Below are 27068 nucleotides of genomic sequence, written 5' to 3'. Positions count from 1 at the left end.
ACATTTCCATCTTCTGTGATGGAAGACTCTGGAAAATACCACAGAACAAAGGGGAGAAAAACCTGGTTCCATTTTCTTTTAAAAGGGCCCTAGAAATTTACATTTTCAGCCTTGACTAAAACCAGTCATATGCCAGCTTATACAAACAGGTGAATAATAAGGCAGGATTGAGAAGGTGCAATCTTAACAAAGACATTGCTAAAATCCAGACTTTGAAGAACCTTCTTCCCATCATTGAATTTCCTTTGTCCTACAAAGCCATGAAATGCAATGGCCTGTATAATGGCTATATCCAATATGGTATGCTGCAATTTTTTAAGTTGTTGCCATTCAATCCTCAGTGGAAGTTAGAGAAGATTTTCCTCACATAAATCTTACATGACACTCGTTTTTTCTCTAAAAATATTTATGGGTTATACAGACATAAACCCACAGATATATTGTCAATTAATGTATGATAAAGGAGCCATGAACACAGAATGAAAAGACAGCCTCTTTAATAACTGGTGTTGGAAAACTGGACAGCTACATGTAAGACAATGAAACTGGATTACTGTCTAACCCCATACACAAAAGTAAACTTGAAATGGATCAAATACCTGAATGAAAGTCATGACACCATACAACTCTTAGAAGAAAACACAGGCAAAAATGTCTTGAACATAAGCATGAGCAATTTTTTCCTGAACACGTCTCCTTGAGCAAGGGAAACAAAATGATAAATGAACAGGTGGAACTATATCAGACCAAACGTACATCAAACTGTACAGCAAAGGATGCCATCAGCAGAAAAAGGCATCCTACAGTATGGAAGAATATATTCATAAACAACTCATCTGATAAAGGGTTAACATCAAAATATATAAAGAATTCATATGCCTCAACACCCAAAAAAAAAAATAACCCAATCAAAAAATGGGCAGAGGACCTGAAAAGACACTTCTACAAAGAAGAAATACAAATGTCCAACAGGCACATGAAAAGATGCTCCACATCACTAATCATCAGGGAAATGCAAATCAAAACACAATGAGATATCACCTCACACCAGTTAGGATGGCCAGTACCCAAAAGACAAGAAATAACAAATGCTGGCAAGGGTACAGAGAAATAGGAACCCTCCTACACTGCTGGTGGGACTGCCAATTGGTTCAACTGCTGTGGAAATCATATGGAGGTTCCTCAAGAAACTAAAAATAGAAATATCATTTGACCCAGTAATTCCACACCTAGGAATTTACCTGAAGAAAACAAAATCCCTGATTCAAAGAGATATATGTACCCCTATGTTTATAGCTGCACTGTTTCCAATAGTCAAGATATGGAAGCAACCTAAGTGTCCATCAGTAGATGAATGGATAAAGCAGAGGTGATACATATACGCAAAGGAATATTACTGAGCCATGAAAAGAAAAGAAATCCTCCCATTTGCAACACCATGAATGGATCTAGAGGGTATTATGCTCAATGATATAAGCCAGGCAGAGAAAGACAAATACCATATGATTTCACTTATTTATGGAATATAAAACAAAGCAAAACAGAAGGAACAAAACAGCAGTACACTCATTAACACTAAGAAATGACCAGTGGTTACCAAGGGGGAGGGGTTGGGGTGGGTGATGGGGAAGATGAGGGGGATAAAGGGGCACAATAACTCACAATCACAGCATAAGTTAGTACAGGAATGACAGTACAGAATGGATAATATAGTCAATGATTCTGTAACATCTTTTTCTGATGACAGACAGTAACCACACTAGAGGGGGTGAGGACTTAATAATATAGACAACCGTTGAACCACCGTGTTGTACATTTGAAACCAATATAAGACTGTATATCAATGACATTTCAATAAAAAAAATTTATGGGCTATAGCAAAATTATAATTTCCTATAAAGTTTTTTTAATTGTGGTAAAATACACATAAAATTAACCATTTTAACCATTGTTAAGTGTACAGTTTAGTGGCATTAAGTACATTTACACTGTGCTGTAACCATCACGAACCATCCATCTCCAGAACTTGCTCATCTTCCTAAACTGGAACTGTACCCATTAAAAAATAATTCTTCCATTCCTCCTCCCCCCAGCCCCTGGTAACCACCATTCTACTTTCTGCCTCTATGAATTTGATTAATGTAGGTCCTTCATACAGGTAGAATCATACAACATTTGTCCTTTTTTGTCTGGCCTGTTTGACTTAGCATAGTATCTTTTTTAAAACCATTAAACAACTTTATTTTTTGATAATGTAATTGCCTTTTTTATTGAAATATAATTGATACACAATTTCATATTAGTTCCAAATATACAACACAGTGGTTCAACAGTTACCCATATTATTAAATCCTCACCCCCACTAGTGCAGTTACTATTTGTCAACATAGATCTTACAGAATCATTGACTATATTCTCCACGCTGTACTATCACCATGACCAACTTGTATTACAATTGAGAATTTTTGTGCCCCTTTATCCCCAGGATTACCCATGTTGTATCACATGTCAGCATTTCATTCCTTTTTAAGGCTCAATAACATTGCATTGTGTGTCTATACCATATTCTGCTTAGCCACTCATCTGCTGATAGACATTTGGGTTTTTTCTGCCTTTGGGCTATTGTGAATAATGCTGCTATGAACACTGTTGGACAATTACCCGATCAAGTCCCTGCTTACAATTTCTTTGGATATAAACTCAGATTTGGAACTGTGGGATAATGAAGTAATTCTAAACTTTTTTTGGAGTAAGTGTCTTCCACAATGGCTGCACCATTTTACATCCCCACCAGCAATGCACAAGAGTTCTAATATCTTTACATCCTCGCCAACACTTGTTTTTATTTTGTGTGCTTTTTTTAATACTAGCTATCCCTTTTGGTATGAAGTAGTAACACACTTCCTTTTTTATACGTCAGAAATTTCAACAAAGTATTAGAGAATCAAAACTAAAATATGAAACAGATGAAAGGCTATGACCCTTCATTATCAGTCATTTCATTGTTATTTTATTTCATTTACAGTATAATCTAATATTTCCTGAAATTTTTCCCTATATACTGATTTTCTGGCAAGAACCAGTTACAATATGCACTTTAAATGTGAAGTATTATTGCTTTGAGCCCTACTTTATGAATAACTAACTTTATAGTTTTATACAATAACTTGGAATGAGTTCAAAGAGATTCAGATTAGGTGCATCACCAGATCATTAGTAAGTGTTCCTGGCTCAGGATGTGCTTATTTTTAAACTGTATATAAAAAAGGAAATGTTGTGAACTTCATTTACACCAGTTCTTCAGAAACCTGGCATTCAGATTCAGACACATTTCTCTAAGCTTTTTCCTGAAGATAATGAGAGAACTAAACGGGTATAGTATACTAAAGGGTAGAATATTGTGCATTCAACATTGTAAATGAATAACCAAGTAATAATGAAGTTATATGACCCATAATTACTACAAAAAAGAAGACTGACCAGTAAAGGTGATGTGAGCAATATCCAGAATCAGGAACATATGATTCTATCACCCTGAACAACTTGCTTGTTGTATCTGTTTTAGAAATCATAAAACTCATAGAAAAAAACATAGGCAAAAATCTCTTGGACATAAACATGAGCAACTTCTTCATGAACATATGATATCTTCCCGGGCAAGGGAAACAAAAGCAAAAATGAACAAGTGGGACTATTTCACACAGAAAAGCTTCTGTACGACAAAGGACACCATCAATAGAAGAAAAAGACATCCTATAGTATGGGAGAATATATTCATAAATGACATATCTGATAAAGGATTCGCATCCAAAATATATATAAAGAGCTCACACACCACAACAAACAAAAACCCAGGCTGAAAAAAGCAAGTATCAAATGATTTCACTCTTATGTGTAGTATAAGAACAAAGAAAAATAGTGAAGGAACAAAACAGCAGCAGACTCACAGAACCCAAGAATGGACCAACAGTTACCAAAGGGAAAGGGACTGTGGACGATGGGTGGAAAAGGAGGGACAAGGGGGGGAAAGGGGCATTACGATTAGTAGACATAATTTAGGGGGTGGGCACAGGGAGGGCTGTACAACACAGAGAAGACAAGTAGTGATTCTATAGCATCTTACTACACTGATGGACAATGACTATAATGGGGTATGTGGTGGGGACTTGATGATGGGGGGAGCCTAGTAACCATAATGTTGTTCATGTGACTGTATACTAATGATACCAAAATAAAAAATAAAAAATAAAAAAACATTAAAAAAAGAATCAATGAAAGCAAGAGCTGGTTCCTCAAGAAAATAAACAAAACTGATAAACCCCTAGCCAGACTTATCAAGAAAAAAAGAGAGTCTACACACATAAACAGAATCAGAAATGAGAAAGGAAAAATCACTATGGACACCAAAGAAATACAAAGAATTATTAGAGAATACTATGAAAAATTATATGCTAACAAACTGGATAACCTAGAAGAAATGCACAACTTTCTAGAAAAATACAAACTTCCAAGGCTGACCCAGAAAAAAAACAAAAAATCTGAACAACCAATTACCAGCAACAAAATTGAATTGGTAATCAAAAAACTACCTAAGAAGAAAATACCTGGACCTGATGGCTTCACCACTGAATTTGATCAAAAATTTAGTGAAGACCTAATACCCATTCTCCTTAATGTTTTCCAAAAAGTAGAAGAAGAGGGAATACTTCCAAACTCATTCTACAAGGCCAGCATCACTCTAATACCAAAAACCAGGAGAGGACACCACAAAAAATGAAAATTACAGACCAATATACCTGATGAACATTGATGCAAAAATACTCAACAAAATATTATCAAATCAAATCCAAAAGTACATCAAGTAGATTATCCATAATGATCAAATAGAATTTCTTCTAGGGATGCAAGGATGGTATGATATTCAAAAATCCATCAACATCATCCACCACATCAATAAAAAATGACAAAAACCATATGATCATCTCCACAGGTGCTGAAAAAGCATTTGACAACATTCAGTGTCCACTCATGATAAAAATTTTCAACAAAATGGGTATAGAGAGCAAGTACTTAAACATAATAAACACCATATATGACAAACCCACAGTCAACATCATACTTAACAGAGAGAAGCTGAAAGCTTTTCCTTTAAGATAGAGAAGACAAGGATGCCCACTCTCTCCACTTCTACTTAACATAGTACTGAAAGTCTTAGCCACGGCAATCAGACAACACAAAGAAATAAAAGGCATTCAGATTGGCAAGGAAGAAGTTGTCACTGTTTGCAGATGACATGATATTGTACATAAAAAACCCTAAAGTATCCACTCCAAAACTACAAGATCTAATATCGGCATTCAGCAAAGTTGCAGGATACAGAATTAATACAGAGAAATCTGTTGCATTCCTATACACTAACTATGAACTAGCAGAAAGAGATATCAGGAAAACAATTCCATTCACAATTGCATCAAAAAGAATAAAATATCTAGGAATAAACCTAACCAAGGAAGTGAAAGACCTATATCCTGAAAACTACAAGACACTCTAAAGAGAAATTAAAGAGGACACTAATAAATGGAAATTCATTCCATACTCTTGGGTAGGAAGAATTAATATTCTCAAAATGGCCATCCTGTCTAAAGCAATCTACAGATTCAATGCAATCCCTATCAAAATACTAAAAGCATTCTTCAACGAACTGGAGCAAATAGTTTTAAAATTCATATGGAACCACCAAAGACCCCGAATAGCCAAAGAAATCCTGAGAAGGAAGAATAAAGCAGGGGGGATCTCGCTTCCCAACTTCAAGCTCTATTATAAAGCCACAGTAATCAAGACAATTTGGTACTGGCACAAGAACAGACCCACAGACGAGTGGAACAGAATAGAGAGTCCAAATATTAACCCAAACATATGTGGTCAATTAATATATGATAAAGGAGCCATGAATATACAATGGGGAAATGACCCTCTTCAACAGCTGGTTCTGGCAAGACTGACTGGACAGCTACATGTAAGAGAATGACACTGGATTACTGTCTAACCCCATACCCAAAAGTAAACTCCAAATGGATCAAAGACCTGAATATAAGTCATGAAACCATAAAACTCTTAGAAGAAAACATAGGGAAAACTTACTTGAATATAAACATGAACAACTTCTTTATGAACATATCTCCACAGCAAGGGAAACAAAAGCAAAAATGAACAGTGGGACTATATCAAACTAAAAAGCTTCTGTACAGCAAAGGACACCATCAGTAGAACAAAAAGGCATCCTACAGTATTGGAGATTATATTCATAAATGACATATTCAATAAGGGGTTAACACCCAAAATATATAAAGAGCTCAAGCACCTCAACAAACAAAAAGCAAATAATCTGATTAAAAAATGGACAGAGGATTAGCACACATAATGTAGGGGGGGTGGCATGGGGAAGGCAGTATAATACAGAGAAGACAAGTAGTGATTCTATAGCATCTTACTACGCCGATCAACAGTGACTGTAATGGGGTATGTGGTGGGGACTTAATAATGGGGGGAATCTAGTAACCACAGTGTTGTTCATGTAAGTGTATATTAATGATACAGAAAAGATAAAATAAATAAATAAAAAGGAAAAAATGAGCACCCAGTTCCTAGATCTTGGTCTCTAAACATCATTAAAAAAAATGGGAGCAAATAATCCAATTAAAAAATGGGCAGAGGAGCTGAACAGACAGTTCTCCAAAGAAGAAATTCAGATGGCCAACAGACACATGAAAAGATGCTCCACATCGCTTGTCATCAGAGAAATGCAAATTAAAACCACAATGAGATATCACCTCACACCAGTAAGGATCACCACCATACAAAAGACAAACAATAACAAATGTTGGTGAGGTTGTAGAGAAAGGGGAACCCTCCTTCACTGCTGGTGGGAATGCAAATTAGTTCAACCATTGTGGAAAGCAGTATGGAGGTTCCTCAAATAGCTCAAAATAGAAATACCATTTGACCCAGGAATTCCACTTCTAGGAATTTACCCTAAGAATGCAGCAGCCCAGTTTGAAAAAGACAGATGCACCCCTATGTTTATCACAGCATTATTGACAATAGCCAAGAAATGTAAGCAAGCTAAGTGTCCATCAATAGATGAATGGATAAAGAAGATGTGGTACATATACACAATGGAATATTATTCAGCCATAAGAAGAAAACAAATCCTACCATTTGCAACAACATGGATAGAGCTAGAGGGTATTATGCTCAGTGAAATAAGCCAGGCAGAGAAAGACAAGTACCAAATGATTTCACTCATATGTGGAGTATAAGCACAAAGAAAAACTGAAGGAACAAAACAGCAGCAGAATCACAGAACCCAAGAATGGACTAACGGTTACCAAAGGGAAAGGGACTGGGGAGGATGGGTGAGAAGGGAGGGATAAGGGCAGGGAAAAAGAAAGGGGGCATTACGATTAGCATGTATAATGTCGGGGGGGCATAAGGAGGGATGTGCAACACAGAGAAGACAAGTAGTGAGTCTACAGCATCTTACTACGCTGATAGACAGTGACTATAATGGGGTTTGTGGGGAGGGACTTGGTGAAGGGGGAGTCTAGTAACCATAATGTTCTTCATGTACTTGTAGATTAATGATAATAAAATGAATTTTTTAAAAATCCGAAAAAAAAACCAATTTAAACATAGGCAAAGGGTTTGAACAGATTCTTCAGCAAGGAGGATATCTGGGTGGCAAATAAGGAAAGGAAATGTCCTCAGCGTAGTAGTTGTTAGGGAAAAAAAAAAGTACTAACCACTTTTATATGCTGTTAGTGGTAGTACAAATTTGTACAACTATTCTGGAGAGCAGTTTGCAACTATTTAACAAAATTTATAATGTACATACCCTCTGATGTAGCAATTCCACCTAAAAGACCTGCTCAAAGTGATCCCTCATGCACCATTGGGGAGAATGTAAAATGGTGCAGCCACTACGGAAAACAATACGGAGGTTCCTCAAAAAATTAAAAAATACAAATGCCAAACTGAATGCCATACCACCCATTAATGCCATTTCTGGGTATTTACCCCAAGAAAACAAAAACACTAAATTGAAAAGATATATAATATGTGCCCAAATGTTTGCTGCAGCATTATTTACAATAGCCAAGATAATGGGAACAAACTAGATACCTGCTGATAAACAGATAAAGATGGGAAATATATACATATTATATATATATATATATAAAATACATAGATGTGGCATATATATTATGTAATATTACTCAGATATACAAAGGAATGAAAGCCATGTGCAACAACATGGATGGATATTACACTACAGCCTTGCCAAATGTTACCACTGGGGCAAAGTGGGCAAGGGATACAGATCCTTTCTCTCTACTATTTATAACTGCATGTGAATCTAATAAAAATCTACTAATTATCTGAATTAATTATATCAATCAAAATTTAAGTTATTAGTAACAAAACAATAACCAAAATAACCAAAAATAACAAAAGCAAATGCATTAAAAAATAAGGGAGAAAAACTTGATAATAAGGGGAGTCTAGTAACCATAATGTTGTTCAAGTAATTGTACATTAACAATATCAAAATAAAATAAAATAAAGGAGAATAAAGAACATATAAAAGTGCAAGAATTTATAATCAATGAACCAATGCTACAGAAAATATTAAAAGTTCTTCAGGCAGAAGGAATATGACTGCAAAAAGAAAACTGCACCCATATAAAGTAAATATGGAAAACAAGCAGTTAAAAGAAGAGAAAATTTTATAAGCAAGTATGATAAAGGTATTTTAATGGTGTACAATGAATTCTAAAGATACAATAAAGAAATTTAAAAATAAAAGATATGCTCATAAGGATCTGATGTAAGGCTCATAATAGTATATGTATATATACATATAAAAAATACGATCCCATGTGGGTAGAGAAAAAATGAAGGGAGATAGGTATTACATAGGCCTGAAAATGCACTGAAAATTGCTGGAAGAACACACAAGAAACTGCTAACAATTTCTCTGAGAAGGGGCCTGGGAAGTCAGAGCATACTGCTTTTTACTTACATGCCATTTTCTACCTTGTGACTCTATTACCCGGAACATATATATTACTTTTGGTATAAAAAATAAGCTTAGCAAAAGTACCACTCTCTGACCTTGCAGTACTGCTTTCAGGATATATCTTAAGGAAATAAACAGAGAGATACTAAAGATACAAATATAAGAATATTCATCACAAAATATTGGATACAAGTTAAATGACTAAGTAAATGAGGATTGGTAAAATAAATGACGGCCCATATATTCAATGGAATACTAGATGGCTGTTAAATTTAAATTTTCTAACATACGAAGATAGTAATATGCTGAATAATAAGTCCTTTTTTTTAAACAGAGACACACACAGACACAAGTGTGTATGTTTGCACAGGAAAAAGTTCAGAAGACTAGTTACTTTGGAGAGTAGTCATTGTGGTAGTTGTGTTTTGATTTTCTGCTGGCCTTTTTGAGAAAATTTCATCAAGTTTTCTACAATGAACATACTGTTTACTGAAACCCATGTGGGGTTAAACCCATAAATCCCAGAATTACACAATTTAGCTTATTGCCCATGTATATTTCTCAAGCAAGTTCAGATCCCACTTTGGTTAACCCAATCCTGTAAGAATCCTGGATTACATCTAGTTCTAGCAGGCTGTTTCCAAAAGGTCATATGATACGTGATGTTTTCAAGAGGATTAAAATTTTTTAGAAAAAGGCACTAAAACCAAATACACTTTCTGAAAATTTATGTTAAAATCTTGTTCCCTGTAACATTTAAAATTTTGAGATATTTGTAAAAGGAAAGCATTTACCTTCATTAGCACTTCTATTCTGGGCTGCCTGGACTGCAAGATAAATGTTTTTCTGTAACAGAGTCCGAAGAACTCAAGTAAGTATTACAGTACAAAATTTATCATTAACTTACACAAACAGCCTACTGAATGCTCAAGTAGCAATAAAAGTTTATCTAGTGCAGCAGACTCACAGACTCCAAGAAGGGACTAGCAGTTACCAAAAGGGAGGGGTGGGGGAAGGTGGGTGGGGATGGAGGGAGAAGGGGATTGATGGGTATTATGATTAGTGCACATGGTGTGGGGAGATCATGGGGAAAAGAGTGTAGCACAGAGAAGACAAGTAATGACTCTCTGGCATCTTAGTACACTGATGGACAGTAACTGTAAGGGGTATGGGGGGGACTTGATAATATGGGTGAATGTAGTAACCACAGTGTTTTTCATGTGAAACCTTTCAGAAAAGTGTATATCAATGATACCTGAATAAAATTTTTAAAAATTGTTTTAAGTTTATCTGGTATGACCAGCAAATTCCAGTGAAATGACTAAGGGTGTTTATGCTTTTTTTAATACATGATTCCCATTTTTTAACAGAAAAAAGGATTTCTATGACTTTTCATATGACATAAGGGTTAATAAGATTACATTTATTTTCATTAATTTAATTGCACTTTATTTACATGCTACCAAATTGATAATACGATTTGGAGGAAAATAATTAGTGCCTTTATCTCTACTTGTGAGAGCTGACAGATCAGAACATATATTAACACTAACCACATGCCTATTAGTTTAGTAACAGTTGGCAAGGTGGGGAGAGAGAACCATCTCATCACTTCAAAACTTCCCTCGTGCAACCCCTTTATAACCAGCACTTTTCTATACCCCAAAACCCTGGCACCCACTGATGCTTTCTTCCCTATAGTTTTGCTTTTTCAGATTGTCATATAAATGGGATCATACATTATGTAGCCTTTTGAGTCTGGCTTCTTTCACTTAGTTAAATGAATTTTAAAATTCACCTATGTTATTATATGAGTCAACAGGTAGTTCCTGTTTTGTCATGGAATAATATTCCATGGTATGGATATACAACAATCTGTTTATCTATTCATCAGTTGAAATAACTGGGTTTTTTCCAGTTTTCGGTGATTAATGCTGAATAATGCTGCTATAAATACTAATATATAGGCTTTTGTGTGAACATAAGTTTTCATTTCTCTAGGATAAATACTTGTAAGTAGGACTTCTGAGTAATATGGTAGATGTATGTTTAATTTCATAAGAAATTAGCAAACTGTCTTCCAAAGAGGATGTATCATTTTTCATTCCCACCAGCATTGTAGCAAAGTTCCAGTTGCTCTGCCTGTTATTTACACTTAGTATTGCCAGTTTTGTTTTATTTTGTTTTGACATCCTAATAGCAATAGTGGTATTGCACTGTGATACCTTACTTTGTTTTTTAGAACACTTTTAGGTTCACAGCAAAACTGAACAGAAAATACAGAGATTTCTCATTTACCCATTGCCCCTCCACATGCACTACCTCCCTCACTACCAACACCTGGAATTAGATTGGTACATTCATTACATCATGATGTATGTACATCATGAAAATAATGCTGTGATTTTAATTTACATTTCTCTAATGGTTTTAATTTGCATCTACCTAATTTGCATTTCCTTTATTTGTTATTTGTTTATCTTCTAGGGGAAGTATCTATATCTTTTGCCCATTTTGTTGCTGGGTTGTTTATTTCCTGAGTGTCAAAATTTGAGGGTTTTCAAATTTTATTCTGGATACATTTTGTCAGAAATGTGATTTGTAAATATTTTCTCCAGTCTGTGACTTGTGTTTTCATTTTATTTCAGAGAACAAAAGTTTTCATTTTAATAAAGTCCAATGTGTCCATTTCTTTTATGGATTGTGCTTTTGGGATAATACAGATTTCTAATCACATTTCTTTGTTCATGTCTTTCTTCATATAGACTAATCATTCTCCTAACTAGCAACTTCAGTCACAAAGCTGAGAAAGATTTCTATAAAACTGCCAAGAGTATTGTTAAATGGGTACAGAGTTTCAGTTTGGGAAGATGAAAAAAGTTCTGGAGATGGTTGGTGATGACAGTTGCATACAATGTGAATGCACTTACTGCTACTGAACTATACACTTAAATTGTTAAAATGCTAAGTTCTATTATATAATTTTATCACATAAAAGGATAAAACTGCCACAGAACAACAGTACGTCAAGGTAGTCTTCGTTCTAAAATTCAAGTGTTAGAACACTTCAGGCAGTGGTGAAAGCAAGGCCACGGAGCCAAAGCTTCACTTGGGATCCATTATGATGAATGAGGGTCCATTTCCAAGAAAGGTTGTCTCATTTAGTCCTCTTACTCATCTTATGAGGAAGATACTATACTATGCTTCTTTCATAATTCAGGGAACTAAGGCTTGGAGGGCAGAGTTGCCTACTGAAGGTCATTCTTAAATCAGTAAATCAAGGAGGAAGCCACCAGACAATCTGACCCCAGAGCTCTCACTCAGCATCATTCCTTGTACTGTCTCCAAATCTGGGAAAAAAATTTTTGTTCAGCTTTTGAGAAGTGTAAAAGTTTTGCCAATCTACAAATAATTTAACAAACATTCTTGGGTGATTGTAAAATGTCATTTCACTAGATTGGTTTCCCATACTATACTGAACAAAGATAAGTTACACAGTATCTTTTACTTTGCAATAGAGTGGTTAACAGCTCTGTATCTGAAGACAAATGGCCTGATGTTAAATCCTGGCTCTGGCTTCAGGCTGAAATAACTTACACATTTTAGTTCACACAAAAAGAATATCCAATTTGGGGTGATGAAATCATATAGCACTAGAAGTCTGTTTATTCAAATATGTTGCTTATCCTATCTTGAAGCTCCAAAATATAGGTAAGACTCACTGATACTGTACAGACCCAGTAATGCTTAGAATATTTTTCAATCTCTATAATAAAGTTAGCTATTACTGTTTATAAAAATAATTACCTTGGACAAATCACTTCATCTATAAAATAAGCATTTAAGAATAACGGCTCTGAGAAAACAAATCCTACCATTTGCAACAACATGGATGGAGCTAGAGGGTATCATGCTCAGTGAAATAAGCCAGGCAGAGAAAGACAAGAACCAAATGATTTCACTCATATGTGGAGTATAAGAACAAAGAAAAACTGAAGGAACAAAATAGCAGCAGAATCACAGAACCCAAGAATGGACTAACAGTTACCAAAGGGAAAGGGATGGGGGAGGATGGATGGGAAGGCAGGGATAAGGGCGGGGAAAAAGAAAGGGGGCATTACGATTAGCATGTATAATGTGGGGAGGGGGGCTCGGGGAGGGCTGTGCAACACAGAAGACAAGTAGTGAGTCTACAGCATCTTACTACGCTGATGGACAGTGACTGTAATGGGGTTTGTGGGGGGGACTTGGTGAAGGGGGGAGCCTAGTAAACATAATGTTCTTCATGTAATTGTAGATTAATGATACCAAAAAAAAAAGAATGGCTCTGGAATCAGGGCTTCTACCTTTGTTTGAATCCTGGCTCTGTCACTTACTGAATTTAAAGCATTAGGCCTGTCACTTTGTTTCTTTAAACTTCAGTTTTCTATGGCTGAAAAATAAGAATAATTACAGCATTGCTGTGAAGTTAAAATGTGACAACCTATACAAATTGCTTAGTACAGTCCTTTAATAGAGCATAAGTCATCAAATGCACATGAACTGGTGTGTTTTTTATTGGCAATATTAAAATGTGTGAATAACATTAGAAATCAAATCACAGAAAGTTCATTTTGAAAATCTGCAGAGACAGCAATACGCTAAGTAATCACTTCTTAAAGAACTATAACTTATCTTCCCTGGTGCTCATAAACATTAACCACTCCATCGAAAGCTACTCTCTGCTAGTCACTCTGTATCACAATATTCCTGTTTCATATTTTATCATGCCACTTATCACTACTTGATATCTATTTTTTTTTACTTAATTACTGTCTGTATCCCCCTTCCAAAGTGTAAGCTCCATGAGAGCAGGAAGTACAACAGTTAAAAACATGGACTTAAGAGCCAGATGACTGGGCTTGATTCCTCTCTGCTGCTTGCTAGCTATGTGACCTTGGGCATGTTGCTTAAGCTCCGTGTCTTAGTTTTCTTGTCTGTAAAACAGGGATAATAACTGCATCTCTTTCATATGGTTATTATGAGAATTAAATGATAATATATATAAAGCACATAGTGAAACCCAGCACACAGTAAGCACTCAATAAATGTTAGTATTATGATTGACCTGGTTCACCACCACTGTTCCAGCAGCTTGAACAGTCCTTGGCACAGAGCAGGCACTCAATAAACATTTGTTGCATAAATGATTAAGACCTCCATGCCCCATTTGGAGTCAGTCTTACAGTTCAAGAACACTCCTAAAAGACAGATCTGGGAACAAGGGAGAGGGACTGGGAAAAGGTGCCTTTTATGGGGTCAGAGTCTCTGTTCAGACCAATCTTCCACCCTATGTGGAAAAGGCTGCTGGTCACCAAGGAACATGATCTATATTCTAGAGCCGCCTTTGACAGCCAGGGCAGTACCTGGGTACCACCTCCTTCCTCCAATAACATTTATCAAAAGATTACTATGAGTAATACTTTGCATGTATTAAATAATGTAACTCTTACAGCAACCTTGAGGCAAACACTACAATTACCCCCATCTTATAAACAAGAACACTGAGGCATGAATAGATTAAGTAACTGGCTCAATGTAACATAGCTAGTAAGTAGCTAAGTCTGAACTCAAACTCAAGAAATCTAGTTTTAAAGCCCATGCTTTTAACCACTATGCATTTCAGCATAGGGTAAAAGGCAGCTAGCTGTCTTTTTCACTGTGGAACCCTGACATGTTATTATCTGTAATTCTTTACTCTGAGGTCATTTGTTTTTTAAGAGAAGAATTTTCCAGTGTCCTACCTGAAAAGCATATATCAGGCTGCTAGCTACATTTGGAGCAAGTTGAGAGGAAAAGGTTCACCATTCAGTCTGCAGACTTCCGCTGAATATCCTTGTTCTCAGCACTGAGTTTCAATGCCCTCCACTCTGCCCACAGTCTGAGCTTAGAGCCTTTCAGGTTCACTTAGGCCAAAGACTCTCCTCCTGGTCTCCTAACCCCCAGAGCAGGTAAGATGGTGGCAGTGGGGCAGGTAGGGGGATCACCTTACTTCAGCAGGAAAGGGAAGAGCCCTGAGGGGTCCAACCCCATTCTATTGGTTTTTAAAACATTTCCCCTCTTTTCAGCCCTGAGTCACCTCCTCACCTTTCAGGGAAAACCACTTACCTTCAAGTTCTGAGCCTCACATGGGTAATGTGAGATAAGAGAACTCACGTCTCTTGATAGACCCCTCTGCTCTGCAGGCAGGTTCCCCCTCTTCCTCTGCCTACTTTCCAATGATGTGTTCAAATCACTCTTCTGCTGATATCCCTCTCTCCTGCTATCTTTGTCCTTACAGGTTTAAGCGTTTGAAAATTTCTTCACTGTTGTATTAGTGAAGTTGAGGAGGACAAGAGATCAACACGTATGGTCAGGTGGCTGTGTTTAAACCCATATACTACTTTTAAAATGATTTTTTTTCAAATTAAGAAAAAATAGATGATGCTGGTAGTAGGCAGAAATATGGAATGAAAGGTATGAAAATAATAGGGAAGAGGAATTAAGACTTATCAAGTTCCCATCATATGCCAGGCATTTTAAAACACTTTAACCCTAACAACAATGTCAAACAGTCCTCCTTTTAGAAAAGATGAAATTCAAGTTCAGAGACGTAATGAGAGCTTCTTTGCCTAATGGGAAATAGTTAATGAATGGTATAGTCTCATTCTAACTCATGCCTCTTAGAATCCAGAAAGTATGTTCTTTCCTTTACTTTATGTTGTCTTGTAAGAACAGTTCAGGCATAAGATAAGGACCTGAACTAAGTTAACAGTCATTAAAGTTGGAATAGAGGGTGGATTCAAGATTCTTTGGATGTACTATAGCAGTAGTGTGACACTGTTTTCAAGCATAAACAGAACACTGACAAGCAATTCTGTACAGATACATGCAAATACTAATATTCATATGCATGGCAATTTGGTAACAGATGCAATTCAACCCAAATGTCTATCCTCACTCATTCTGAGATCTTCAAAAGGTATCCTCTCCTCCCTTATCTAAAACAAACACAAATTTTCCTATTCTCCCACTTCCTTACCATTTCGTACATGGTTTTTTCTTCTACCTCTTCTGGATAGCCATTCTTTTGATCCTGGCACCCAAAGCTCTGCAGAATGCCCCCACTCCCTAGTCCCCTGCCTAGCACAAACACACTTCCCTGAGTTCTAATTGCAACTGGTTGTCCTGCCCTGACCAAAACAAGTGGTGACTAGGCCTTAACACTGCATTATCAAGGAAAGAAATAACTGCTGAGTGCCTAGTATATATCTTTGCTCTGCATACATACAGTAGGTCCTCGATAGATATTTATTGAATGAATACCTTTGACTTAAAAATGGATTCCTAGAACAGTAGTTCCCAGGTGATTCTGAAGATGAAACATGATTTCTTATAGAAAGATTATACATGCTGGTGAGATTCAGATTGGCCTTCAGAAGTTTATACAAATACTATATATTAACAGAACTTTAACACTATTTCTTATGGGAAAATGAAAAGTGAGTTCCAATTAAGATATCAAGATACCAAAAGACACATTTCCTGTTCACATTGCCAGCTCGAGAATAGACTTCTTTGCCTCATGGAGGCACTTACTGGTAGGGGTTAAGTGCTGCCTGTCCTCAACTCAAGAACAGACAGCAATAACCATTGGAGGTCATGTCTGGTCTTTCACAGATAATTAAACCAAGTACTGGTATTCTGCTAAGGAAAGCAATAAAGTGCTGAATGAAATACTTGATGTATTTTGTAATGTCTTTTATATAAAAACTTTCATATAAAAATAGTTTTCAGTGAATGAATTCTGATACACTGATGATGGGAGTATAAACTAAAACAAATCCTACAAGGTATCTAAAAGACAACTTGGCAATATTTATCAAAAGCCTTAAAATGTGCATGCCTTTAACCCAACAATTCGACATCCAGAGAAGGGTACAGACAACTGTACTAAGAAGTATAGCTAAGGGTGCTTATCACAACATTCTTTTATATGATTAAAAAACTGGGAACAACCTAAATATCAATATGGACTTGGTCAGATAAATTATCATACAGCTAGAAGGCTTAAAGATGTCTGCGTGAGAGATAAGACAGAGGCCCCCTCCCAAAACCACATATAATACAAATAGCTATTACAACTAATCCTAAAAGAGCAACAGGAAAGAAGGCTGTGCCAGACTACATACAACTGGAAAAAAGAACAGACCTCACAGAACAGGGCACCAGCGCCAAGCCCCTGCAAAGCCCGACATCGCTCCAGGGCCAAAGCAGCTCCAAAAAGAGGAGCTTCTGGGCGCTAGAGGGCGCCACATGCAAATATGAAATTTCAAAGGAGCCTGGTTCAAACCAAAATCCCACAAACACCAGAAAGAGGGCCAAGTGAAACTGAACTCATCAATCTTCCTGAAAGAGGTTTCAAACTAGAAATCATATAAACAGGCTCATGGAGCGACAGAAAAATACACAAGAACTCAAGAATTAAGGAATGAGACACAAATGTTGAAAAATTAGGTGTCTGAAATGAAACATACAATGGAAGTATTTAAAATCAGATTAGATTAAGTAGAGGAGAGGGTAAATGGAATAGAAATTAGAGAAGAAGAATACAAAGAAGCTGAGACACAGAGAGAATAAAGGATCTCTAGGAATGAAAGAATATTGAGAGATCTGTGTGACCAATCCAAACAGAACAATATTTGTATTACAGGGATACCAGAAAAAGAATTGAGAGAAAAAGGGATGGAAAGTGTCTTTGAGGAGGTAATTGCTGAGAACTTCCCCAATCTAGGGAAGGAGATAGCCTCTCAGGCCATGGAGGTACACATATCTCCAAAAACAAGGGACCCAAGGAAGACAATACCAAGACATAAAATAATTAAAATGGCAAAAATCAAGGATAAGGACAGAATATTAAGAGCAGCCAGAGAGAGGAAAAAGATCACATACCAAAGAAAACCCATCAGGCTATCATCAGACTTCTCAGCAGAAACTTTACATGCCAGAAGGGAGTGGCATGATATACTTAATGCAATGAAACAGAAGGGGCTCGAACCAACAGTACTCTACCCAACAAGATTATCATTTAAATTGAAGGAGTAATTAAAACAATTTCCAGATAAGCAAAACATGAGAGAGTTTACCTCCCACAAACCATCTCTACAGTGTATTTTGGAGGGACTGCTATAGATAGAAGTGTTCCCAAGGCTAAATAGCTATCACCAGGGGAAATAAAACCACAGTAAAGAAAGTAGAACAATTAATTACTAAGCAGATGCAAAATCAAATCAACTAGTCCCAAAGTCACTCAAAGGATAGAGGAAGAGTACAGAATATGATACCTGATATATAAAGCATGGAGGAGAAAGGAAAAGGAGGGAAAAAAAACAACCTTTAGATTGTGTTTGCAATAGGATACTAAGTGAGTTAAATTAGACTGTTAGATAGTAAGGAAGTTACCCTTGAACCTTTGGTAACCATGAATCTAAACCCTACAATAGGAATAAGTACATAGCTATTGATAATCACCCTGAATGCAAATAAACTCAATGCACCAATCAAAAGACATAGAGTCACTAAATGGATAAAAATACAAAAAACCCATCTATATGCTGCCTACAAGAGACTGACTTCAAACCCAAAGACATACACAGACTAAAAGTGAAGGGATGGAAAAATATATTTCATGCAAATAATAGGAAGAAAAAAGCAGGAGTTACAGTACTGGTATCAGACAAAATAGACTTCAAAACAAAGAAAGTAACAAGGGACAAAGAAGGACATTACATAATGATAAAGGGCTCAGTCCCACAAGAGGATATCACCATTATAAATATCAATGCACCCAATACAGAAGCACCTACATATGTTAAACAAATACTAACAGAATTAAAGGAGGAAATAGAATGCAATGCATTCATTCTAGGAGACTTCAACACGCCACTCACTCCAAAGGACAGATCCACCAGACAGAAAATAAGTAAGGACACAGAGGCACTGAACAACACATTAAAACACATGGACCTAACAGACATCTACAGAACACTCCACACAAAAGCAGCAGCATACACATTCTTCTCAAGTGCACATGGAACATTTACAAGAACTGATCATATATTAAACCACAAAAAGAGCCTCAGTAAATTCAAAAAGATTGAAATTGTACCAACTAGCTTCTCAGACCACAATGGTAGGAAACTAGAAATAAATTAGGCAAAGAAAGTAAAAGATCTCACAAACACATGGAGGCTTAACAACATGCACATTAGAAGGAGTGCTTTTGACGACTGGCATGGCATGCGTGGATAAGATGGAGGTTGTAAAGATAAGTAAAGTCATAATACAAAGGATAGATTTGAAAGGGGCAAGACTAGAGTCAGGAAGAAAGTTAAAAGCCTATTGCCCAACAATGGAAAATTACTCAGCCATAAAAAGGAATTGAAATTCTCACATATAACAGCATCATGGATGAATCCTAAAGACATAATGTGAAGTGAACCAGATACAAAATGACAAATATTGTATGATTTCACTTATAAGAGGTACCTAGGAGAGGTAAATTCATAGAGAAAGAAAGTAAAATAAAGGTTACCAGGAGTGGAGGAGAGGGAACTGAGGAACTATTGCTACACTGGTACAGAGTTTTGCTTGGGATGATGAAAAAGTTCTGGAAAATGAACAGTGGTATCAACTACACAACATTGTGAATGTACTTAATGCCACTAAATTTTACACTTACAATAGTTTAACAGGTAAATACTATATCATGTATATTTTTACCACAATAAAAAAAGGATAATGGAGGTAGACACAAGATGGTGGCATGAGTAGAGCAGCGGAAATCTCCTCCCAAAACCATATATATTTTTGAAACTACAACAAATACAACTATCCCTAAAAGAGAGACCAGAAGATACAGGACAACAGCCAGACTACATCTACACCTAGGAGAACACAGCACCTCACGAAGGGGGTAAGATACAAGCCGTGGCCCAGCGGGACCCGAGTGCCCCTCACCTCACCTCCCAGCGGGAGGAGAAGAGTCGGAGCGGGGAGGGAGAGGGAGCCCAGGACTGCTAAACACCCAGCCCTAGCCACCCACACTGGAGCACAGACACACAGTGCATGGGGTGCTGCATACTAGGGAAACGGGACAGTAAAACCTGCGAGTGGGTGCCCTCAGCCAGTGACCCTGGGACAAAGAGAAGTGAGGGCTTTTTGAAAGACTTAAAGGGACAGAGACCACATAGGTGGACAGAAACATCCTGGGACACTTAGCCCAGCGGCTGGGAATCCCGGGGAACTCCGGGCGCCCTAACCCCCTGGGCGGCAGCGCAGCTCGGAGGCCCCTCACAGAGATAAACAGCCTCTCAGCAGTTTCACTCCAACGCTGCTTCGCCATGGTGGAGCAGCAGCCTGAGGCAGGTCAAGCCGACAGCAACCACAAAGCTTAACTCCAGAGCGGCCAGGCAAGAATCAGAGACCCTGTCTGCACACATCTACCCAGCACGAGCTGCAAAGGGTCGCCATTCTCCCAGGAGAGGAAGGCCACAAACCAGAAAGAAAGGACGTTGTCCCAGCCAACACATGCACCATCTCTCCACAACTACCTCTATCACTATGAAAAGGCAGAAGAATTTGATACAGACAAGACTAAGCCAGACATCCTCCCCTGAGAAGGAATCTGGGGCAATAGACCTAACCAATCTCCCTGAAAAAGAATTCAAAATAAAGGACATAACCATGCTGATGGACTTGTGGAGAAATATGCAAGAGCTAAGGGATGAAGTCGAGAAGAGGATTACAGAAATGAAACAATCTCTGGAAGGATTTATAAGCAGAATGGATAAGATGAAACAGGCTCAGCATGTATAGTGTGTGTGGGGCACAGGGAAGGCTGTACAACACAGAGAAGACAAGTAGTGATTTTACAGCATCTTACTACGCTGATGGACAGTGACTGTGAAGGGGAATGTGGGTGGGACTTGGTGAAGGGGGGAGCCTAGTAAACATAATGTTCTTCATGAAATGGTAGATTAATGATACCAAAATTTAAAAAAATAAAAAATAAAAATAAACAAAAAATAAAAAAAGATACAAGAGGCATTTGATCGAATAGAAATCAGAGAACAGGAATGCATAGAAGCGGACCCAAAGAGAGACAAAAAGATCTCCAGGATTAAAACAATATTAAGAGAACTGTGGGACCAATCCAAAAGGAACAATATCTGCATTATAGGGGTACCAGAAGAAGTAGAAGAGAGAAAACGGCATAGAAAGTGTCTTTGAAGGAATAATTGCTGAAAACTTCCCTAAACTGGGGGAGGAAATAATCGTTCAGACCACGGAAGTACACAGAACTCCCAACAGAAGGGAACCAAGGAGGACAACACCAAGACACATAATAACTAAAATGACAAAGATCAAGGACAAGGACAGAGTTTCAAAGGCACCTAGAAAGAGGAAAAAGGTCACCTACAAAGGAAAACCCATCAGGCTATCATCAGACTTCTCAATAGAAACCTTACAGGCCAGAAGAGAACGCCATGATATATTTAATGCAATGACACAGAAGGGCCTTGAACCAAGAATACTGTATCCAGCATGATTATCATTTAAATATGAAGGAGGGAATAAACAGTTCCCAGACAAGCAAAAGCTGAGGGAATTGGCCTCCCACAAACAACCTCTACAGGGTATTTTAGAGGGACTGCACTAGATGGGAGCACTCCTAAGGCAAAACAGTTGCCAACAGAGAAAATCAAATCACAGCAAAGAAAGCAGACCAAGTAAATACTAACGAAAGGCAAAAAATAAAATCAACTAACCACAAAAGCAGTTAAAGGAAACACAAAAGAGCACAGAATAAAATACCAAACATATAAAGAATGGAGGAAGAGGAATAAGAAGGGAGAAAAATAAAGAATCACCAGACAGTGTCTGTAATAGCTCAATAAGTGAGTTAAGTTAGGCAGTAAGATACTAAAGAAGCTAACCTTGAACGTTTGTTAACCACAAATCTAAAGACAGCAATGGCAATAAGTACACATCTTACAATAATCACCCTAAATGTAAATGGACTTAATGCACCAATCAAAAGACACAGAGTAATAGAATGGATAAAAAAGCAAGACCCACCCATACGCTGTTTCAAGAGACCCACCACAAACCCAAACACATGCACAGACTAAAAGTCAAGGGATGGAAAAAGATATTCCATGCAAACAACAGGGCGAAAAAAGCAGGTGTTGCATACTGGTATCATACAAAATAGACTTCAAAACAAAGAAAATAACAAGAGATAAAGAAGGACACTCCATAAGAAGAAGGGGTCAGTCCAACAACAGGACATAACCATTATAAACATACATGCACCCAATACTGAAGCACCAATATATGTGAAACAAATACTAACAGAATTAAAGGAGGAAATAGAATGCAATGAATTCATTTTGGGAGACTTTAACACACCACTCACTCCAAAGGACAGATCCACCAGACAGTAAATAAGTAAGGACACAGAGGCACTGAACAACACACTAGAACAGATGGACCTAATAGACATCTTTAGAACTCTACATCCAAAAGCAACAGGATACACATTCTTCTCAAGTGCACATGGAACATTCTCCAGAATAAACCACATACTGGGCCACAAAAAGAGCCTCAGTAAATTCCAAAAGAATGAAATCCTACCAAACAACTTCGCAGAACACAAAGGCATAAAACTAGAAATAAATTGTACAAAGAAATCAAAAAGGCTCATAAACACATGGAGGCTTAACAACATGATCCTAAATAATCAATGGATCAATGACCAAATTAAAATGGAGTTCCAGCAACATATGGATACAAATGACAACAACAACACAAAGCCCCAACTTCTGTGGGATGCAGCAAAACCACTCTTACAAGGAAAGTATATAGCAATCCAGGAATATTTAAAGAAGGAAGAACAATGCCAAATGAATAGTCTAATGTCACAATTATCAAAATTGGGAAAAGAAGAACAAATGACACCTAAGGTCAGCAGACAGAGGGACATAATAAAGATCAGAGAAGAAATAAATAAAATTGAGAAGAATAAAACAATAGAAAAAAATCAATGAAACCAAGAGCTGGTTCTTCAAGAAAATAAACAAAATATATAAGCCTCTAGTCAGACTTATTAAAAGAAAAAGAGAGTTAATACACATCAACAGAATCAGAAACGAGAAAGGAAAAATCAAGACAGACCCCACAGAAATACAAAGAATTATTAGAGAATACTATGAAAACATATATGCTAACAAGCTGGACAACCTAGGAGAAATGGACAACTTCCTACAAAAATACAACCTTCCAGGACTGACCCAGAAAGAAACAGAAAATCTAAACAGACCAATTAACAGCAACGGAATTGAAACAGTAATCAAAAAACTACCCAAGAACAAAACCCGCGGGGACAGATGGATGTACCTCGGAATTTTATCAGACATATAGGAAAGACATAATACTCATCCTCCTTAAACTTTTCCAAAAAAACAGAAGAGGAGGGAATACTCCCAATCTCATTCTAGGAAGCCAACATCACCTTAATACCAAAACCAGGCAAAGACCCGTCCAAAAAATAAAACTACAGACCAATATCCCTGATGAACGTAGATGCAAAAATACTCAAAAAAATATTAGCAAACCAAATTCAAAAATACATCAAAAGGATCATACACCATGACCAAGTGGGATTCATCCCAGGGATGCAAGGATGGTACAACATTCGAAAATCCATCAACATCATCCACATCAACAAAAAGAAGGACAAAAAACACATGATTATCTCCATAGATGCTGAAAAAGCATTTGACAATATTCAACATCTACTCATGATAAAAACTCTCAACAAAATGGGCATAGAGGGCAAGTATCTCTACATAATATAGGCCAGATATGATAAACCCGCAGCCAACATCATACTGAACAGCTGGAGGCTGAAAGCTTTTCCTCTGAGACTGGGAACAAGACAGGGATGCCCACTCTCCCCACTGTTATTCAACATAGTACAGGAGGTCCTAGCCATGGCAATCAGACAAAACAAAGAAATACAAGGAATCCAGATTGGTAAAGAAGAAGTCAAACTGTCACTCTTTGCAGATGACATGATACTGTACATAAAAAACCCTAAAGACTCCACTCCAAAACTACTAGAACTAATATAGGAATTCAGCAAAGTTGCAGGATACAAAATTAAAACACAGAAATCTGTTGCTTTCCTACACACTAACAATGAACTAATAGAAAGAGAAATCAGGAAAACAATTCCATTCACAACTGCATCAAAAAGAATAAAATACCGAGGAATAAATCTTACCAAGGAAGTGAAAGACCTATACCCCGAAAACTATAAGACACTCTTAGGAGAAATTAAAGAGGACACTAACAAATGGAAACTCATCCCATGCTCTTGACTAGGAAGAATTAATATCGTCAAAATGGCCATCCTGCCCAAAGCAATATACAGATTTGACGCAATCCCTATCAAATTACCAACAACACTCTTCAATGAACTGGAACAAATAGCTCAAAAATATGTATGGAAACAAAGTCCCCAAATAGCCAAAACAATCCTGAGAAGGAAGAATAAAGTGGGGGGGATCTCACTCCCCAACTTCAAGCTCTACTACAAAGCCATGGTACTCAAGACAGTTTGGTACTAGCACAAGAACAGAGCCACAGACCAGTGGAACAGAATAGAGACTCCAGACATTAACCCAAATGCATATGGTCAATTAATATATGATAAAGGAGCCACGGACATACAATGGGGAAATGACAGTCTCTTCAACACATGGTGCTGGAAAAACTGGACAGCTACATGTAGGAGAATGAAACTGGATCACTGTCTAACCCCATACACAAAAGTAAATTCGAAATGGATCAAAGACCTGAATGTAAGTCATGAATCATATAACTCCTCGAAAAAAACATAGGCAAAAATCTCTTTGACATTAACATGAACGACTTCTTCATGAACATATCTCCCCAGGTAAAGGAAACAAAAGCAAAAATGAACAAGTGGGACTATATCAAGCTGAAAAGCTTCTGTACAGCAAAGGAAACCATCAATAGAACAAAAAGGTACCCTACAGTATGGGAGAATATATTCATAAATGACAGACCCAATAAAAGGTTGACATCCAAAATATATAAAGAGCTCATGCACCTCAACAAACAAAAAGCAAATAATCCAATTAAAAAATGGGCAGAGGATCTGAGCAGACAGTTCTCCAAAGAAGAAATTCAGATGACCAACAGACACATGAAAAGATGCTCCACATCGCTTGTCATCAGAGAAATGCAAATTAAAACCACAATGAGATATCACCTCACACCAGTAAGGATCGCCACCATACAAAAGACAAACAATAACAAATGTTGGCGACATTTTGGAGAAAGGGGTACCCTCCTACACTGCTGATGGGAATGTAAATTAGTTCAACCATTGTGGAAAGCAATATGGATGTTCCTCAAAAAGCTCAAAATAGACATACCATTTGACCCAGGAATTCCACTTCTAGGAATTTACTCTAAGAATGCAGCAACCCTGTTTGAAAAAGACAGATGCACCCCTAGTTTTATTGGAGCACTATTTACAATAGCGAAGAAATGAAAGCAACCTAAGTGTCCATCAGTAGATGAATGGATAAAGAAGATGTGGTACATATACACAATGGAATATTATTCAGCCATAAGAAGAAAACAAATCCTACCATTTGCAACAACATGCATGGAGCTAGAGGGTATTATGCTCAGTGAAATAAGCCAGGCGGAGAAAGACAAGTATCAAATGATTTCACTAATATGTGGAGTATAAGAACAAAGAAAAACTGAAGGAACAAAACAGCAGCAGAATCACAGAACCCTCAAATGGACTAACAGTTATCAAAGGGAAAGGGACTGCAGAGGATGGGTGGGAAGGGAGGGATAAGGGCAGGGAAAAAGAAACGGGGCCTTACGATTAGCATGTATAATATAGGGGGGGCATGGGAGGGTTGTGCATCACAGTGAAGACAAGTAGTGATTCTACAGCATCTTACTACGCTGATGGACAGTGACTGCAATGGGGTTTGTGGGGGTGACTTGCTGAAGGGGGAGCCTAGTAAACATAATGTTCTTCATGTAATTATAGATTAATGATAACAAAATACCAAAATAAATAAAAATAAAAAAATTAATGAAACCACAATGAGCCATCAACTCACATGAGTTATGATGGCCAGCATCTAAAAGACTAAGAACAAATGCTGGCGAGGATGCAGAGAAAGGGGAACCCTCCTACACTGCTGGTGGGAATGTAAGCTAGTTCAACCATTACGGAAAGCAATATGGAAGTTCCTCAAAAAACTAAAAATAGAAATACCATTTGACCCAGAAATCCCACTGCTTGGAATTTACCCAAAGAATACAACTTCTCAGATTCAAAAAGACACATGCACCCCTATGTTTATCGCAGCATTTTTTACAATAGCCAAGATATGGAAGCAACCTAAGTGTCCATCAGTAGATGAATGGATAAAGAAGAAGTGGTATATATACACAATGCTATTCAGCCATAAGAAAGAAACAATTCCTACCATTTGCAACAACATGGATGGAGCTGGAGGACATTATGCTCAGTGAAATAAGCCAGGTGGAGAAAGACAAGTGCCAAATGATTTCCCTCATTTGTGGAGTATAACAACAAAGCAAAACTGAAGGAACAAAATAGCAGCAGACTCACAGACTCCAAGAAGGGACTAGCGGTTACCAAAGGGGAGGGGTGTGGGAGGGTGGGTGGGGAGGGAGGGAGAAGGGGATTGAGGTGTCTTATGTTTAGTACACATGGTGTTGGGGATCACGGGGAAAACAGTGTAGCACAGAGATGGCAAATAGTGAATCTGTGGCATCTTACTACACTGATGTACAGTGACTCCACTGGGGTATGGGTGGGGAC

General features: G+C 37.4%; 1 protein-coding gene across 4 annotated transcripts in view; it reads right to left on the bottom strand.

The window, feature by feature from the left end:
• ATP7A (ATPase copper transporting alpha) overlaps positions 1 to 27068 on the bottom strand; it is a 155647-nt gene that overhangs the window by 111843 nt on the left and 16736 nt on the right. The window contains exon 2 of one of the 4 annotated variants that reach the window (XM_073228031.1): positions 9874 to 9925. The exons of the other annotated variants lie outside the window; for them this stretch is intronic. Coding sequence (XP_073084132.1) covers positions 9874 to 9879 — 6 coding nt within the window. The 5' untranslated portion in view covers positions 9880 to 9925. The remainder of the gene's footprint in view (positions 1 to 9873; positions 9926 to 27068) is intronic. 4 annotated transcript variants of the gene reach the window in all.

This window comes from Manis javanica, chromosome X (genome assembly GCF_040802235.1).
Source record: "Manis javanica isolate MJ-LG chromosome X, MJ_LKY, whole genome shotgun sequence".
NCBI classification, from domain to species: domain Eukaryota; kingdom Metazoa; phylum Chordata; class Mammalia; order Pholidota; family Manidae; genus Manis; species Manis javanica.
Note: the sequence above shows the minus strand (reverse complement) of the source record. Positions and strands in the feature narration are given on the sequence as shown.